This window comes from Mus caroli, unplaced genomic scaffold (assembly GCF_978045245.1).
Source record: "Mus caroli unplaced genomic scaffold, Mus_caroli_1 scaffold_9, whole genome shotgun sequence".
NCBI classification, from domain to species: Eukaryota; Metazoa; Chordata; class Mammalia; order Rodentia; family Muridae; genus Mus; species Mus caroli.
Window position 1 is genome coordinate 43,858,128 of NW_028227264.1, and position 17,706 is coordinate 43,875,833.

The following is a 17,706-nucleotide window of genomic DNA, read 5'->3' on the forward strand; positions in this document are numbered from 1 at the left end:
TTTTTCTCTCAAATTCTACTAAAATTGTCTTCAAGTTTAAAAGTCAGTTTCTAAATTCTTTTATTAACAAGATTAAGAACCAAAAACAAGAAAGAAAAATTCCAATGTCCTTGCTAACAAAATAAACATTATGTACTCACTTTTAGCTTTCAGATATAAATTATGACATCTAAAATCTTGTTTCAGCTAGCTGTAAGATTACAAAAATCATACTGTTTAAGTTCTTCAAACTACTGTCAACAAGGACAACAGACCTAACTAAGTGCTATGGATGTGTGCAAGGAAGAAATGCTTAGCTGAAATACCTGTAGCACAACAGAAGGAACATGGACCTTTTTGAAGTCTTACAACATAGTCATCATTTGTATGCCTTATGCCACTGACCACAGACTTTAGAAAAGGAATAAACCATCTAGCTAAACCTAAGAGGGAAGAAGAAAAGGCCAGATTTGAGTTCACAGGGCTTAACCATACAACAAAGATTCTTTTTTGTTTTCCTAATAGCAATTTGAAGTTGTGTCAAAAGTAAACCGTAAGTGAGTCTCCATCAAGATCCCTTGTGTGCTGCTAACCTCCTGTCTAAGGAAGAGCAGCATGTGTGCTGAGGACTAGCCTGTGCTCCTGAGTGGTGAGAGCTGGACCTCGGCTTCCTTCTCAGAAGGCACTGAGAGTAGGAAAGAAAAGAATAAGCGGCAACTCGAGGAAGAATGACTTCACTCGGCTAGAGTAAGTCCTGGCGGCAGGGCAGGTCAGAATGAACAAGTTGGAAATAACTACAAGTCAGCCAAATCAATTCATAATGTAAATAATTCCTTTACTTTACAACTTAAAACTGAAATGTAAATTAAAATTATCAACTATTCTGTATAAAATCTACTCTGCGCTCTTGAGAGGACCCAACCCCAGCTCTCAGCATCCACATCGATAGCTCACGACCACCTATAACCCCAGCTTTCAGCATCCACATCGATAGCTCATGACCACCTATAATTCCAGCTCTCAGCATCCACATCGATAGCTCACGACCACCTATAATCCCAGCTCTCAGCATCCACATCGATAGCTCACGACCACCTATAATTCCAGCTCTCAGCATCCACATCGATAGCTCACGACCACCTATAACCCCAGCTCTCAGCATCCACATCGATAGCTCACGACCACCTATAATTCCAGTTCTAGAGGATCCAATGTCTCTGGTTTCTGAGTGCTCCTTCAAGCAAGTGGGTCATATAAATTCATGCAGGCACACAAACATAAAACACATACCTTTATTCTAAATTGTTAAATTCTAGTCTGAAGGTATTACTCCATTATGGATTCTGAGTATCTATTTAACACTGAATACCACAAATTTTCAATGACTTGTAGGAGCACAGTGGCATGGCAGTGACCAGGAGAAGACAGGATGGAAGTGTGGTCAGCACCTAACAATCTCCCACATATCCTTTGTTCCAAGTCAGGAACTCTCCATCTTAAAACCATATATTACCTCGGAGCACTCTCCACTTGGCGCAAGATATGAAAGTTAGAACATATATTTCAGACGTTCTACTGAATGTCCCTGTCAGCTGAACCCTGGAGTCCAGGCCTTTCTACAGCAGCCAAGCTGGATGATCTGTTTCACTTGAAGGTAAACTCCAAGCGTGCCCCATCAGATGTAGCTACGTCACTCCACATTCATATTTTCCTCCCATACCACTTTCTCCACTAAAGCCTTTTTAACAGCACTTAACAGAAAATGCTAACTTCCTTTATTAAGACTGATTTTTTTATTTGTGTGTGTGCCACATGTGTGCAAGTACCCACAGAAGCCAGAAGAGGTCATTAGATCCCCTAAAGCTGGAGTCAATAGGTGCTTGGGAGCCACCCGACATGTATTAGGGCCTGAGCAGGGTCCCCCAAACTACAAGGTTTTTAAGATTAGAATTTTATCTTGAAATATTTGGTCCAAGTGGTTGAAAAGATGGTCCAGGGAGTAAGAGTATTTGCTGCTTTTTCCAATAACCAGAGTTCGGTTCCCAGCACAGTATGAAAGTTCACAGTCATCTCTAAGTCCAGGTCCAGAGGATCTCACATCCTTTTCTGGCTCCATGGGACTGCATGCATGTGGTACAAATACATGCAAGCAAGCATCTCTACGAATTAAATAAGCATAAATAAATTTAAAAACAAAACCAAAATATTCAACCCTACAAACATAATTATATGAAGATAAAATTAATAGAAACTGATACACTGTTAAAGGACACAAAAAAACACATCATTTTTGTGGATGTCAATGTGGATGAAGTCATTGACTAACTAGTGCATTAATTACAAACTTTACCCCAGATCCGAGATTTTGTTAAAAATCATAATCCATTTATTAACAGATATGTACGTAACCTTTTTGTACAACATAACAATCTATCATTTAACTTTTAAGGTGTTTTTAATCTAACATCACAAAACATATTGCTAAAAATAGGAGGATATTTTTCTTTCCTATTTATCCTAATAACAATTACACACACACAAACAAAATCGAATATTTAAAAATCTGGTTAATCTGGTAACAAAAAATCACTCAATCAAATATCATTCATTGTCTAACAACTATAGGTCTATGAAAATACTAGAAAAATTTTTATGTAACAATCTATAATGTTTTCTTGAGACAAAATACTTTAAACAAAAATGCATATTCAACTTTAAAATCTTATCATTTTTGGAAGTTTTTAAAAGGACCTACACTTACATAGAAATGTCAAAGAACAATACATTTTAAAAATCAATCATAGGTACCTCTTAAGAAATTATTGTTTCATGGTTGGGTGGTGGTGGTGCCTTTAAGCTTAGGAGGCAGAGGCAGGTGAATCTCTAATTTCCAGCTTAGTCTACAGAGAGAGTTTGAGGATAGCCAGGACTACACAGAGAAACTCTATCTCTAAAAATCAAATTATTGTTTCACAAATTTTATTTATTATTTGGTGATATAGTGATAATGTTTAAAATACAACTTAAGTATGTGACTTTAAATATAAACAAAAACAGCTTCAAAATCTAAATATGACTCACAGTAAACTATGTATTATGGTAAGTCACCACATTATGATTGGCAGTTACTCTCTTTTAACTCCAAAATCAAATGCTGCTGCTGAAAGAGATGGCGTTTTCTCAAACACCTGACTATCACATATAGCTAATACATTTATTTTTACATTTGTATCAAGTTGTAATTTTTTCCATTTATCGTCTTACATTTTAAGCCCTGAGAAATGAATTGCAATTTAGAAACTTCAAATGATGCCAAAAGATAAATGATAAAAAAAAATTGCTAGTAGCAATTAAAAAAGTATTATTTTAGGGCCCAGCAGGATGGCTCAGCAGGCAGGCCCTTGCCACACAAGCCTGGCTACTTGAGTGTGATCCCAGGGATCCACATGATGTGGAAGGAGAGAACTGACTCTACACACTTGTTCTCTGACTTCCATACACACTGCTTCACACACACACGCACACACACACACACACACGCACACGCACATGCACAAATTAATATTTTAAGTGTTATTTTAAAAATCTATTTTATTAAATAAATATTTTGTCCTTTTAAAGAATATAGTCACTCAAAACAAGTAAAATAAAGGCATATCTCAATAAACACTTCCACTCTGACATCTCATTCATTCTGAAATTCAATGGTGCAATCAAAGCCACTAAACTTAAGCAATTAAAAAGAAAGAAAAGTTTTTTTTTTCCTTTTTGTCTTTGTCTTTTCCGCAGGGAGAAACAAAGCTTGGTATTAACTCTCGAGGCCAATGGATAGGCTACAAACTAAACAGTTGTGAGACTGAGGTTACAAATAGGCCGCTGTAAGCTTCTGAAAGTTTAGAAAATCAATACAACAAGCACTAACATAAAATAACAAGTATTTACTATAAATTACATTTACCAGCAACAACATTTTGCAGTTTATAAGCAATGCTGATGCTCTTGCTGGGGTAAAATCTCCTTACTGTGATTGCTGCACAGAAACACACCCATCCCCCAAGGCACACAGCTACTTCAGAAACTTCTTGAATAAATAAGAGTATCCAATGTCCAGGGTAATGGGTGGTCCTGAGCTGGAATCAGAGCTGTATACTTTTAGGGGATGCTGAGATAAGAACAAAGTGTTTTGTGTTTGTTTAAATCTGAGTCTAGATGTAAAATCTTTGCACCATTATTGACACCAATAATAAACTCATTGACTAGGTAAAGGGAAAGAGTCAGGATAAATGCTACAAATTAAATACTTCACACAACAAAATATTTTGGGCCTTTTTATAATTCAAACTAAGTAACTCAATTTTCTCAAAAGTTGTCACTACATTTCAAAGGTGCAAATATCTTACAACATGTTTTACTGCCAACAGAAGTCATTTAAATAAGACTATATACATAAAATAAACTGCAGCTCAATAAAACAAGACAGTGAGATTAATCCAGTGAAGTCACAATCAAGCGCCAACTACTAAATCCAATAGAAAAGTTTGTTTTACTTTATTTTCCTAGGACAGAAAGAAGGATTTACAAGTAGCCCCAGGAAAAGATAAGCAAAGAATAGTCTTGACCCAGGCTTCTCTGATTCAATGAAGTGGCCGGCAACCTGAGCCAAAGGGCACAAATTCCTGGACATTCAAAACCTTCAGTGGTGTGAGGGAGGAAACAGCTAAAGAGAAATGTGCAAATTCCTAGATTTAGTAACAAAGAAAATTTGTGTCAAAGATCTAAAAATAAATAAGTCACCACTACAAATGAATTCTAAAAAAGCAATCTTTTCCTTTTTAAATGAAAAGGACTCATCCACTTTAACATGTATGATTTACAGTGAACCAGCGATGTCAGGTATGTGTCAGAAAGATTTAATCTAAAGTAGTTGCTGAAAAGCATAACTCCTTTGCAAGCACCAGTGTTTCTATATTGCATTGAAAGCATACTTAAGAAAGCTTATATAAACTTTGCATTACTGACCTAAGTGTTTGAAGTGATAGATACAACCTATCTTGGCACGCTTTTGTTATTGACTGACCTAACAAAAATCCATTTAATGTATGTTAAGATAAAAGAATTTAGGCATTACAGCATCTATAAACATCTTATTCATTATTGTTAATAACTGAAGGAATTTGTTGCTAAGTGAAGGAATGAAAAGGTCATGAACAAGTCTAGCCAAAGTAAAAGTAATTTGAAATTTACATGAAATTTTTATATCCTATAAAATAAACTACAAATATAAATACAAAGCTTAGTGATCAGCAAATTAATGATATTTCAAATAGAGCTCAAGTTTAACAAGTCACAAATTTAAGTTAAATTTGATATTTAAAAGCAAAATGTCATAACAAAAGACTTAAAAGACAAGAAAAAAAGTACATTGGTGTATATACTGGCAATAAATTGGTAAGAGCAAGTTTCTACAAAATCTAAAAACTATACTTTAAAAGACTATTAAGAACACAATTTGTGTGTGCATGTGGGTGTGGGTGTGTGTGTGTGTGTGTGTATGTGTGTGTGTATTTGATGCCAAGTGCCTAGAGTCTGTATCTCTCCGCCTTTCTAAAACTACTGTTATAAGAAGTTGTAAACTGCCATGTGGATGCTGGGAATGAATCTGAGTCCTCTGGAAGAACAACAAGTGCTCCTAGCCACTGAGCCATCTCATCTCTCCATCCCCTGTAGATAGCTTTAAAGGAATATAGTTTTTATTTTTTAACAATTTACTTTTTTGTTTTGTTTCTGTTTTTGAGGCAGTGTTTTTTACTGTATAACGCAGACTAGCCTAGAACTCACAATGTATCAACTCAAAATGGCCTGAAACTCAGTATGTATCCAAGGCAGGCCTGGAATTTGGGGATCTTTCTTCCTGCCTCCCAAGTACTAGGATTATAGGCATGAACTAATATGCTTATCCTAAGATTTATTTTCTATCAATTATTCCCAAATAAAATGAGAAAAGCCTTATAATTTGACTCTGCAAATAGCAAAATGAATGATAAGCAGGGAAAAAAATAAACTTTTTGTCACTTATAGTAACAATAATAAGAAAATCTTTTATTGAAAAGTGTGCCAAAGTTATGTGTGTGCATGTATGGATGAGACTATAGTGGATATGTGTTGAGTATATGTGAACATGCAGAGGCCAGAGAAGAATCTGAGCTATCTTGCTAGATCAGTATCCCCCTTATCTGAGACAGTCTTTGTTTGAACCTGGAGCGAGGCTGGTGACCAGTGAGCCTCAGTGGGACACTCTTCCCACGGCACTGTGCTTACAGTAGGTGCACATAGCCATGCCTGGGTTTTTAAGTGTATGCTGGAATCAGAACTGAAGCTCTCATGTTTGCACAACAAGCACCCTGTTCTACTAGCTCATCTCTCCAGCCCCAAAATGTGCCAAAACTTGAGGGGGCGGGGAGGGAGAAAGGCAGAGAGCAGAATCCTTTAATATATCACCCAACAGTGAGTGCTTTACATTTAGTGACTAGTAAAGACTATAGAATAGAAAAATTAAAGAATCACATTTTTTAAGTGTTTTGGTTACTGTTCTATTGCTATGAATTGACATCATGACCAAAGCAACACTTATAAAAACAAAGCACTTAATTAGAGGTTTCTTACAGTTCACAGATTTAGCTTATTATCATCATGGCAGGTAGCAGGCAGCACACATGGTACTGGAGCAATAGCTAAGAGATAAGTCCTGTTCCTTAGACTGAGAGATAGAGAGACACTAGACTTGCCATGGGCTTCTGAGACCTCAAAGCCCACCCCCAGTGACATAGTTCCTCCAACAAAGCCACACCTCCTAATCTCCTAATCCTTTCAAATCATACTACTCCCGGGCATAAGCATTCAAATATCTTAGCCTATAGGGCCATTCCTATTCAAATCATCACATAGAGCACTTACTTTCTAAATAGGAAATACGTATCTGTAACAAGGATACAGCAATCTTCTTAATTCAGTATGAATAAGCCTAATAATAACCCGAGTCATGCAAATGAAGTAAGCCATGAGTTTATGCTGTATAGGAAAAGATGGTAAGTCAGTTAAGAGGAAGATTCGTAAAATGCATACAACTGATCTCTCCTTTCCCAAGAACAAAAGCTCCTAATGTGATGGTAATTTTCAGGCAGATTGAAATTACTAAAGAAAAATACCTAAGAAAAAGTGAAAGGCAATATGGACCTTCTTAGACAAAGGATATTGAAATATATATGTAGCTTTATCTGAGTCAGGCTAAAAGAACCTGATCAGTTAGCCAGTTAAGACAACATAGAACAGTCGAACCTCTTCAAAAGTGACTGTAAATGAGCAAAAGAGGACACCCCAAAATGAAGACCATGTTTCATATTATGAGTCAAGTAGTGGTTATAGAATTTGTCAAAGCTCATCTAAGTATGTGTGTGTGTGTGTGTGTGTGTGTGTGTGTGTGTGTGTGTGTGTGTTGTGAGGGAGGGATCCATAAATATATATAATAGTGAATATATAAATTGCAGTTCAAAAACAATGATGAAACAAAAAATAAAATTCATGACATAAGCTTTTGAAAAATAGTCCTCAAATAAAGATCAAAACTGTCAACTGGCACTGTTTACAGGATTTCAATTATTTTCATACATACAATGTCAACTTTCAATGGACTTAGCCTGATCTCTCTAAAATAGGAGATCATACCAAACACATTTTAATTGTGTGAATACTGATGCTACCAGATGTTACTAGCCAAAAGACTTTAGCCCACCAAGTGATCCAAGACCCCAAACCCAGTGAATTTCCCTTACTACGCCACACAGTAAACAACATATGCTGGGCCCCTTTCATGTGTCAAACTATTAAGTATTTCATACATGGTAGCATTGAGTCTACACAATATTGCCATACAAAGTAGTACATTGGTATCCCTTCTTATATTACACTTACAAGTAGCTTCCTCCCCAAAGGATTAATCAATTTACTTAACCAGAGTTTATACATTCCATTAGTCTATGTTCTTCTCACACACAAGATTAAACAATTATGAACAGCATTATCAAAATATATTGATTAAAACAGTATCATTCCATAGTTTACACTAAAGAATAAACATTATATATACCTGAAAAACAAGTAAACCTCACACAGAACAAAAAAATTAATAAAACAAAAATATCTACATGCCAAGTTATTCCCAAACTTCAGTTTGTACCCTGATACATCTGACAGTTTATATATATTTTTAGATAAGATTTCATTATGTTGCCTAGGCTAGGCCTGAACCTGTAAGTCCAAGCGATCTTCCTACCTCAGCTCCTTGAACAGCTAGGACTATAGGTATGTTATACACTAAACAATATTATTTATCATAAAACTATAAATAAAAGCTCTAGAGTTCATGGTAATAAAAACTAAGCTATCAATGTTATGCAACATATTTTATCAAATGTTAAAAAATATTCAGTTTAAAAAAGACTAACCTGGGAGCTGGAGAGATGGCTCTTCATGCCTGTGCCCCAGAGTATAGGGTTAACAGGCATGAACCACTATGCTGTCAAACATTTTACTTTTTACCTCATATAGTCATGAAATCCAAAAGCTCATAGGTAAGTGAAAGGCAGTTTAGACTACTAGATGAAGTAAAGCTCTGTACTTTCTCCTGATTGTGTTGTGAGCCTAAAACTTCTCTTAAACACAAGTGTAGCTCCCTGCTTAACCTCCTGTTTGGCATTCACAAGTTCATTAAAAGAAGATGGGGCTAGGGCAGTGGTGGAGCACGCCTTTAATTCCAGCACTTGGGAGGCAGAGGCAGGTGGATTTCTAAGTTTGAAGTCAGCCTGGTCTCCAGAGTGAGTTCCAGAACAGCCAGGGCTACACAGAAAAATCCTGTCTCTGAAAAAAACAAAACAAAACAAAACAAGATTGAAAAAGTTGGGAGATGGGAAAGTGGACGTGGGCAGTGAGCAAAGGAGGGAAAACAGAAAACGAAACAACTAAGAAATGCAGAAACATGGTTTAAATAGGAACTTAATGTACTTCTAATTTTAAAGTGAGAATGACTGACAGCCTCTTTTTGAAAAAGTTAAGACTATTTCAAAATCAGAAAGGAAGTATTCAGTATCTTTCATGTTAAGGGTAAAACTTGCCAAATGTTGGTTTAAGTGCCTTTAAATTGATTTTATGACTATACAGGTCAAAAGAATTGTAACTTGCCCCAATTTTCTGAATTGTTAAACTGAGAAAATTCATCTTTAATTTTTGGAAAATTAAACTTCTTTTTTTTTTTTTGATAGTTTCACTATGTAGCCAGATCACCCTGTGTCAGATCTGGGATCACAAGTAAATGAACTGTTTTAAAACTGGTACTTGAGGCTTGGAGACTTAATTCTGTGGTAGAGTTTGCCTAGTGTATCGAAAAGTCAGAATCTGATCCTTCAAATCAGGAGGGGGCGTGGGTGGAAGAGCATTTTAAATATCCTTGAGAACAATAATAATCATATATTCAACATATGAAAAATGTAAACATGCTAATAATATATGCATGACAAAAGTTAAATATAGCTCGCTAGCAATCTAATAGTAGGAATATACCCTGATATATGAATATACTGAAGTAAATGTCTTCACATATTATTAATATCAATTGAGACAGGGTCTTACTATGCACTACTGGCTGGAGTCTAATTCAAAGATGCTCCTGCTTCAGGGATGAAAAGTATGTGTCATCATGCCAAGCTTAAATATTGATTTTTTTTTCAATTCTTTTCTCTTTTCCTTTTTTTGTGTTTTCGGGCATACACACGGGGGCCAGAAGGGCAGAAGAAACTGTCTGATGCCCTGATGCTGGAGTTAAAGACAGGTTGTAAGTTGCTCCTGTATGCATACTGATAACTGAATTGTATCCTTTTCAAGAATAGCAAGTTCTTTTAAAACGTAAGCACTCTCTAACAGTTTAATATTGAAATATTGTAGAAATTGAAAATATGTAGAAATAAAATGTTGACTAGCCTGGCACAATACTCAAATGTTTCATTTATTTAAATAGTAGTTATCTATAAATATCTAATAGTATCTAATAACACTTTACATTTAGACTATAATTTTTTTCTATATGTTTCTTTGTTTTAGACAGGCTATAGATCTATCTGATATTAAACCCCTCATGCTTCTAGAACTGGGACATCAGGTGTGTATCATACACTCAGCCATAATAACTTTTAATTTTTTTAAATTTCCATGACTCTTTGAGATGTTTTCTAAGATAAATAAAAAGAAATATGAAATATTTAAAAGTTTTGTAATTCAGATATTTGTATTATTTGTGAAGACAAAAATACAAATTCTATAAAGGAAAATACCAGTAATTACAAAGACCTGAGGACCTCTGGAGCAGTCAGTGCTCTTTACTGCTGAGCCATCTCTCTAGCCCAGAAAAAAACAATTTTTTTTTGTTTGTTTTGGTTTATTTTGTATGTGTTTGCAAGGATGTCTGATCCTCTTGGGACTAGAATTACAAGCAATTTTTAAGCTGCCTGATGTAGGTGCTCATAACAGAACCCAGATTCTCTGAAACAAACAAACAAACAAACAAACAAACCCTGAGTCATGTCTCCAGCTAAAAAAGAAAACAAAAGTTTATATTAAAACAAGAATCCTAACACAGAGTGTGAAAAAGTGTCACCAGGCAAATATGCCACAAAGAGGTCTGCCATATCCAATATCTTTTTTTCATAAGTGAGATAAAGTCTTAGGAAATCAGTATCAAAACCTATATGAAAAATGTACATATTCAATATCAAATTATTTAAATAGCATGCAATTTTTCTAAAAATCTTCCATTGTATTTAACTATTATTAAAAACTTGTATTTTGGTCTGGATAATTGGCTTAGGGGTAAAGTGCACTGACTGCTCTTTGGTCCTGAGTTCAATTCCCAGCAACCACATGGTAGCTCACAACCATCAGTAAGAAGATCTAATGCCCTTGTCTGGTGTGTCTGAAGACAGCTACAGTGTACTTATTCATATAAATAAAATAAATTAATGTTAAAAAAAACAAAAACAAAAAAATCCTTGTATGTAAAAAAAAAAAATGCCAGTGCCCCTCAACTAAAACATGTTTCTATCTATAATCTGATTGTAGCTGTAACTGTTCTAAGTTATTAATATAAAGATGCTGACAGGAAAGTTAGTTATTAGAACTTACAAAATAATTGTATTCTAGCTGAGATTTTTGGCAAGACCTTTGACCAGGAATACTTGCACTTCAATTGAGACAAATCTTTGTGCACTGTATTGGATTGTTGACCACTTCCTATGAGGTGCAGTCATATAGGGCTCAGTAACAAAATGCTCACCTAGCATGCATAAGATAAAGGAAATATGACAAAGTTCATAAATGTAATAGTTCTTCATAAAATGTGTACCACTGAACATCATCAAGTCACTGTTAATATGGGTCAGAATACATGTCAATTTTCTGACCATAAAAACATGATCATTTAAGTCACATGTTAACAGTGGAAATTACATGAAGACTGTCATTTTAAACCACCAATAGTTACTATTTCCAACAGTTGAATCTCATCCCTTTTAGCTATGTTATCTAAAAACAGGAGAAGCACATGTTCAACTTGAGGAATTAGATATCACAAGAACTACAACAAAGTTTAACTACATTAATGCCAACAAATTTTAAATACAATCATAACTAATATGCAGCAATACATATAAAATTTACTACAAAGAACTGCCTATCAAAATAACTCAACTGCTGTGAAATAAAGAGGATATGCAGTTCTTTGTAAGAAATATCTCTATGAAAGAAAAGTCTGTGAGTCCCTGGGCATAAATTTTAAATATTAAACACCCTGAAAATAATATATTTTGGAGCTACATAGATGGCTCAGAAATTAAGAGTACTGAATGTTCTTCTAGGACATGGGTTCAATTCCCAGCACCCACACAGCAGCTCACAACTGTCTAGACTTCCAAGATCTGACATTCTCACACAGACATACATTCTGGCAAAAAGCATCAAAAATAATTTCTTACATCATTAATTTTGATTTCTCAAATACATAACATTAAAATGTGCTCAGAGTGGAGAGATGGCTCAGCATTTGAGGACATGGACTGCTCTTCCCAGAGGTCCTGAGTTTAATTCCCAGCAAGCAGATGGCTCACAACCATCTGTAATAGGATCCAATGCCCTATTCTGGTGTGTGTGAAGACAGCTACACTGTACTCACAAACATAAATAAATATTAGGGAAAAAGGTGCTCAGAGCCAGTGATGGAGGAGGCACACATGCCTTTAATCCTAACATTCAGAAGCAGAGGCACACAGATCTCTATGACTTCCAGGACAGGTAGCTCTACACAGAAAAACCCTCCAAAAAAACCAAAAAACAACAAAACAAAACAAAACAAACAAACAAAACCCCTAAATGCTTGGGAGACTATGGCACATGTCCTTTTGGATACAAACAGGACTAGCAAGATGGTGTACCAAGGGAAGCACTTGTCCCTCAGGCCAATCAAGTACCTGAGTTCAACACCTACGAGGTGACCTAGAACCAACTCCTCAGAGTTGTCCTCTTATCTCCAAAAGAGCGACTCTACACACAACCATAGCCATCACCCCAGACACACAACACAGTACAGTATGCTAAAAAGCCAACTGGCATATCCTTACAAACACTGGCCTAGCTAAACATTTCAAATTTCTAATGTTTTATACATATTCTTATATGGTAGACTAGTATAAAAATATAATGAAGGTAATTTAACATAAAAAAACCTGACAGCATGTCTTGCAAAAATGTTTATGCACTAAAAATAATAGCTAGGTTAAAAACCATTAACATGTTATAGAATAATTCTGAAGCAAACCTGATTGTACAGAGTTCACAATCCCCTAAATACCTCACTTATAACCATCTAACTTTTACTTATAAAAAAAGTATAGACTAGAATCAGCAGGAACTCTGCTTTCTTCAATGTAATAATTCACATAATGCTAATTTATTTGTCAATCTCAAATTTAGATGCTAAGAGCCTTCATTTAATCACTGTCCTTTCACATGTGCAGAGAATAAGGGAAATGTTAAAAAACAATGGAACAGCAATAATTATATGAAATTTACCAGCAATGTATTTTTAATTCAGTGTACATAGGATTATTAATCTCACCTCTACTAAAGACTTTAAAGTAGATGCTTTAATAGGTCTAAATACTAACACTAGTTAGTAAAGTAGCTAGTATTTCAATATACCTCTATCTTTCTAAAATATATTTTAGAAACTCAAATACAAAGAAATTATTTCAAGGTGTGATCAAAGAAAAAAGTTCTATTTTTTCATTTATCATCTATAAAACAAATTTATGACATCGTAAAGAACAATTTAACAACCTAAAAAGGTTCAAGGGAGAAGCAAGAACCTGAAAAAACAGATTTTTCAATTTTAGTCATTCAATCTAAGAAATTTTGAAAAAGAAAAAAATACACCAGAATATGTGACATAAACTTACTAGGTTTTATCCAAGCACCTATTTACTATTTACATTGTTTCATTATCCTTCCTCTGTTAACAACCAGTAATGACAGCCAGGCCTTGAGGAAAGAAAAAACACAAACCCCACAGCTAGGAGCACCAGGGCACAGCAGATGAAAACAGAATGGTTTGCTATGCTCCTCCCGGTTACAGATGTGTTTTAAAATGACCTTCCTTGGAGAATGGGCTGTAAACATCACCAAGAACAAGTAAGAAGGTATCACAGCGCTTAGCAGAGGAGCTTCAGTGTTGCAGACATGGACCCACGCCAGTCAACATGCAACATAAAACTCACTCAGTTGCTTTTAACTTAGTAAACCCAAATAAGCCTCTGTCCTCGAGACCCTTTCCTGTCTATGAACTCACTAGAAACCTTTTCTTTTCCTTACGTGCAGGCTGTAAACTCTTCTTACCCCTGAAGCAATTAGCTAATAGAAAGGGATTTATGAGGAAAGTATTTATTGTTTCCTGGGGACATTTTTTAAAATGGAAAACAATGACTGTCCTTTGGTATTTAAGTTATTCTTAAAAACTGTAACACAACACAAGCAATTGTAGAAATTTACTGTGCAACCAACTATCTGGTTTTAAACAGCCAGGTTTGGCTGCATTTTCTTTTTTTTTAAAAAATTTGGTCTCTTAAAGAGACAGTATCCCTGAATCAATGACCTAAGAGGAAAGAGTTCTTAAAGGTTTGGCTACAAAGAATCTTCTCTGGCATGGCTTCAAACCCCACTCTTCGTTAATGACATTCTATTCTATTTTACTATTAACCAAATTATTCTTTCCTAAGCCTGCAAATGACTATAGAACAGACAATGATAAACTAGTACAGGTGGTACTGTCATTAGAAGTATCCAAAATATAGGGTGCCTATCTATACTTTCTTACAACAAGCCAACTGGCTGTGGAAAACGTAAGGATCCCAGGGTTTCTTCCTGTATTTCCCGTTCATTCACAAGTCCAGGCAATGTAAGCCAATAGTAAGGGGCGCTTCTAGAATGCAATTTCCTTGTCGAATGAAGGAAAGGTTTACTAAATAACATCAACTCGAGTTATGTTGTACCAGTCAGTGAAGTACCAGCCTTCATTTTCTATTTAGAAAAATATACCCTAGCAGGGACACATCTGAAAACTGGACAATCACCTGATTTTATCGAATATATCCATATTTCAATACACTTAAAAGCATATTTTTCTATGTATATTAACATAACTACACACCAACTCCCACACATGGAAACCGGTAAAAGGGGGATTAAAAAGTCTGGCTTACTTGGTGTACAAATACATCCACTGGAATATCCAAGGGGTTTCCCTCTCGACTTATCATGGAGATGAATCCGAATCCCATGCGCACGTTGAACCATTTACAGTGGCCAGTGCCATGCAGAACCTGGGGTTCATCCTCTGCCAGCCCAGGCAGTTTTTCTGGCTCTTCACCTTTGCTTGCCCCGCCTGACATGGAAGAGGACAAAAGTCAGTTAGCCTGCATTTCTATATAGTGCTCATCTAAACAAAAAGTTTTGCTTGTGAAAAGAAGACATGAAAATAAAAAACAAAAGGTTGGCAAACATTTTCCTTCTTAAAAAAAAATCGAAACAAAAAGGGTTAAAAGCAAAGTCGGGGAGGGGAAGCCACATTGCTGCATTGCTCACGCCAGCTTCCACGTTTCTGTACAGCCGCATACTTTTTCATCTGGCCCCTTTCCTCAGTAACATTCTACGGTTACAGCTTCTGACACCACTCACAGGCTGCTGACCTAATACTATTCCAATTTACGAAGAGTAATTTTTCAGCGAGATTGTTCTTTCTAGCAAGCAGAAAGAAAAAAAGAGAAATCCTAAGGATGGCTGGCTACTGGTTAATGCACATGAGGCAGACTGGAATCCCCGGGTATTTGCAATGTGTATTCCCCTCCCCCTAACTTTCAATTAAAGTTACGGTAGAATGGGGGAGGGGGCAGGTGTATAAAAGTTTTCTTGAACTCACTAACTGAAACTACACGTAATCACACACACACACATGCATCCACACACACACACACACAATTCAAACAATAGCCCTCTGAAAGCTTTCCAAGTTGTGAATCAGTGTGGGCGGTACAAAACATTTTGGAGATCTGTAACAATAGGTTTTGCCAAAGCCCCACGGCACTCTAAGGGGGTGGGGAGATAAGGCCCAGTCTTAGGGTAATGGGGGAAAGGAGAGAAGGGGTGAGAAACTACGTGGTGGGGAGAAGCAGGGGAGAAAAGAAGAGAGGAATCACAGTAAAACAATAGAAAAGAAAATTAACCTTCGGCCATGTTGCCCCACCGGCCCTCAGCTTCAAACTCCAGAGATGAAAACTTTCCCTTTGGACCGGAGTGATCTTCAGCATCAGTCTAACATCTTGATTTTGTGCGATCACAAATTTAGTTCGCATGGTCTAATGTGCTTTCCTTCTTTTGATTTTTTTCTCTTCTCTCTCCGGTTTCTGGCCCCTGAGCACACGTGACTCTGTCAATTACATGCTTTCTTGCTACTAATTCACCTCGGATCCTTAAGGGGCTGGCAAGAGGAAGAGATAACCAATCGCCATTTCATCTGTGCTGACATCAAAATAATTTATGAATGAGCACGAAAAACTCAAACATGTTATCTTAAAGACAATCTGGGACGCTTCTTTATGATTAATCAGAATGCTGATTTTGTATTATTTAAACGAAGGGCCCTTGTGAATCGCTGGTTTAAAAAGGCAGTGTATGTGCACACGCCTGCTCTACACACAAGCTTCTCTAATCTCATAGGGGGAGCCATTTAAATAAAGCAACTGATGTAATTATTCCCCACATATATACACCCCATAGGGATTCTGCTATTTCACAGCACCAAACCACCTTAGGGAACATTAATATTTAATTTGTAGAGGAAAATACACAATTCCTAAGTCCAAATTTAAATTTAATTATATAACAATTAACTTCAGATATTGGTAACATAAACCTACCAAAAGGCAAAATCACAACTAATTTCAACATGATTTTTTTTTCAATTTGAAATAAAATCCTACTGAAAAAAATCACTACTAATTTCCTATCAAATAGTGTTGCTCATATCTGAACATTTTTGAGAAGTATAGAAGAAATTATACTTCACAGGTTTCTCCGACATCTCTTTCCGGGGGAGGAGATGTGATTAATGACTTCCTAAATTACAGCCCAGTTTTCCAGCCTAACGTAGAGTGAACCTCAATCAGTGGTGATTGTTCCCCAAGAGCAGCAGACTCAGCGCAGGGGGGGTTGGGGAGGCAGCGCAAGGAGGTAAAGAGGGATGCAGGAGAGGCGACTGTAAAAGAAAAAAGCCTCCGCTGCTGGGGTCGGGGGAGAGGGCGCATAGGGGAAAGGTAAATCCGCCTAATATTAACTGGACCCTGACATCTTAGAGGTCTACTGCCAGCAAGCAGGTCGGTCAAATGCATGAGACTAATCGCTATGGGCTCCTCCCGTCCCTTCCTGTTGGCCCTCTGCATCAACACTTTTTGCTTTTCAAATTGTTTTTGTTGTGTTTGTAACGGTACTAACCACCTTATCGAATGTTTTAAAAAAACACTGTATATTAACTAGAAGTGCTTTGTTTCTTTAAAATAAATTACCTGTTTTGAAACATTATAAGGCTTCCACCAGTCTTTCACTACCCCATCCCCCCATTTTCTTAAACAAGCAGTTTACAGAAAAACTGTAGATACCACTTCCCTTCTTCAAAGCTACCAGCTGACCCTCCCCCACCATGCCCGTACACCCCTCACCCTATCTCTCTAGCCAGCCCACACAGTGCTTCACACAAACTAAAATGTTGGGATTATGAAAAGTCCACACAGCACAGTTATTAACACTCCTCCTCATGCTGAAAACCTAAAAATAATTGACTCAGATCTGAAATTAATCGATGCATAAAGAAATAAATTATTTTCAGCTGTTTGTGATAAATGGTGTCCAATCAAAACTGATCAATTTGGAAAGATTTTTTTTAATCTGGTCTTTCTTTTGTTGGAAAGGAAGGAGGCAAGCTTTTATTTATTTTGAGAAGGATAACAATGTGCCAGCCGGTGGAGAGAAAAAAAAACCTTAAAATCCAAGGGATTTTCCAAGAGTAACAAGTCCCACATTCTA

At 36.3% G+C, this 17,706-nt stretch overlaps 1 protein-coding gene across 6 annotated transcripts in view; it reads right to left on the reverse strand.

Annotated features, from left to right (window-relative positions):
* The window catches only part of Lin28b (lin-28 RNA binding posttranscriptional regulator B), a 110,399-nt gene that overhangs the window by 80,856 nt on the left and 11,837 nt on the right, over positions 1–17,706 (reverse strand). For 2 of the 6 annotated variants that reach the window (XM_085842807.1, XM_029482249.2), the window contains 2 exons: positions 15,852–16,105; positions 14,832–15,013 (listed from right to left, as the gene is read on the reverse strand). In XM_085842807.1, coding sequence (XP_085698933.1) covers positions 14,832–15,013; positions 15,852–15,861 — 192 coding nt within the window. In that variant the 5' untranslated portion in view covers positions 15,862–16,105. Of the gene's footprint in view, positions 1–14,831; positions 15,014–15,851; positions 16,147–17,706 lie in introns of all 6 variants that reach the window. The other 4 variants (XM_085842806.1, XM_029482248.2, XM_029482250.2 and 1 more) reach the window with 3 other exon arrangements.